General features: G+C 38.3%; 1 protein-coding gene across 1 annotated transcript in view; it reads left to right on the top strand.

Moving 5' to 3' along the window:
• Nucleotides 1-245: 245 nt before the first annotated feature.
• The window catches only part of LOC101859914 (thymidine kinase 2, mitochondrial), a gene marked incomplete in the record, with an annotated part of 13,556 nt that continues 11,980 nt past the window's right edge, over nt 246-1,821 (top strand). Inside the window, 1 exon segment of the mRNA XM_005093178.3 lies at nt 246-613. Within this exon segment, the coding sequence (XP_005093235.2) occupies nt 407-613 (207 nt within the window).

The following is a 1,821-nucleotide window of genomic DNA, read 5'->3' as shown; positions in this document are numbered from 1 at the left end:
ACAATAATAATGATAGTAATAAATGATAACTTTAATAGATGCATTAGTCGTAGTCGATGCTCTAGCCTAACAATGATAAAACATTATTACTTGTAGGCTACTTACTCCAGGTTGCCTACCAAAGGCGATGGACGGTTACATTTTCCCCTGTCGATCTTGTAACTACATGTATTGTAAAACTTGCTGATTTTGTGTCACAGAATTCTACACTAAGTGTAGAATTCTGTGTTTTGTGTCCATGAGCCAAGAGTGCTTCGCGGAAATGCAAGGCTAAATCTTGTCTTTCTAGAAATCGTATTTAGTTACGCATTTTATAAACAGAGAGAAGAAAGCAAGCATGCGTTTTTTTTTTACTTCATGGGATCGTTACTTCATTATAAACTGCTGAGTCTGGTTGTTGAAAATAATGTTGACTAAAGCCTTGGATACAATTTTATTTCGCTCTGGAATGAAAAGAAATATCGTACTTTCAATCAATAAAATAGGCCAAATGATGTCGTCGAAAGATAGCGTTGTTAGAGATAATTTAGAGTCTGATTCACAGTCTTCATCAGCTTCTTCAACTTCAAGCAATGACAACCAGCGCCAGCGAAATCGAAATGACAACTTGGTGGTAAGTTATGTTTTGGCGAATGCAGTAAGTATATCTAGGCCCTTAGTAAGTTAGTAGATGCAAGCGTCAACTTGAAAGTTGATGTTAGGTGTTTAGGGATTTTATTTTCAGGCTAGGGCTAGGGCTAGGGGCACTTCACTGCAATAATAGTAGATCTAGATTCTAGTATACACTGCCGTAATAAGCTGACAAAACGCCTAACTTTTTTTGTCCAGAGGCAGAGCAGTGTCGAGAAATCAACGATTTTCGGTTTTCTTACATTATCTCAACTACTTTGCACAGTACATTGATGTTTGAACTCGCACCCTAATCAGAATGTCATTCCATTAGGCTACAACATAAAAATGTTGTTTATTTTCTTTGAGAAATAAACAAATAATCATGAAAAAAGGCGTTTTGCTAGCTTTGCCTTACTCAAGGCGTTTTAACAAGAACGCCTTTTTTTTAGATGTTCGCTGACAAAACGCCTTTTTTTACAGTCAGTGGCAGAAAAAAAGGCGTTTTGTCAGCTTTGCCCTAAACAAGGCGTTTTAACAAGAACTCTAACGCCTTTTTTTAGACGTTCGCTGACAGAACGCCTTTTTTTTGTCGCTGGCGCTAAACAAAAGTCGTTGTGTCAGCGAACTCTTTACAAATGTATTTAGCCGTATGCCTTATTGATAAGTCAGAATTGGGAGACGGGAGATGGGGCACAGAATCCGTTTGAAGTTTGCTGCCTGCTGCTATGTGTGTAGAAATATAGATTTGTCGCATGTAAAAACTGATTTTATTTTCGGAATCAGCGTATCGAAATTTTATAAGAAAAGTGGGTCGCATGTAACCTGATTTGTTGATGCCATATATATACATAAACTTAAGCAAACTTTGTTATCGAATTGCCAGAGATTCTATCAGGTCAGCCACTGTGTTTATGCATTTGACGTCAAATGATAAATCTGACAGGCCTAGATCTGATAAAAACAAAACTTAAACACTGACTGGACAATTTATAGGCATTGCGATTTCAACTGGACAGCACGGCACCATGCCCATGGTTCTCGAGTAGGGGGTCATTGTGACGTCAAAGAGGTCATCCTGTCCGGAGTCTTGTCCTCAGAGGTTTATTAGTTAAAACCGCTTCATATAACATCTAGAACTCTTCACATGGATAAAAAATTACTAAGAAATCGACCATTTCTCTCCTCCTCCCCCACCCATCCCTTTCTCCC

The sequence above is a fragment of the Aplysia californica genome, unplaced genomic scaffold, assembly GCF_000002075.1.
Source record: "Aplysia californica isolate F4 #8 unplaced genomic scaffold, AplCal3.0 scaffold00059, whole genome shotgun sequence".
Lineage (NCBI taxonomy): Eukaryota > Metazoa > Mollusca > Gastropoda > Aplysiida > Aplysiidae > Aplysia > Aplysia californica.
This window is presented reverse-complemented; position numbering and strand designations above follow the sequence as displayed.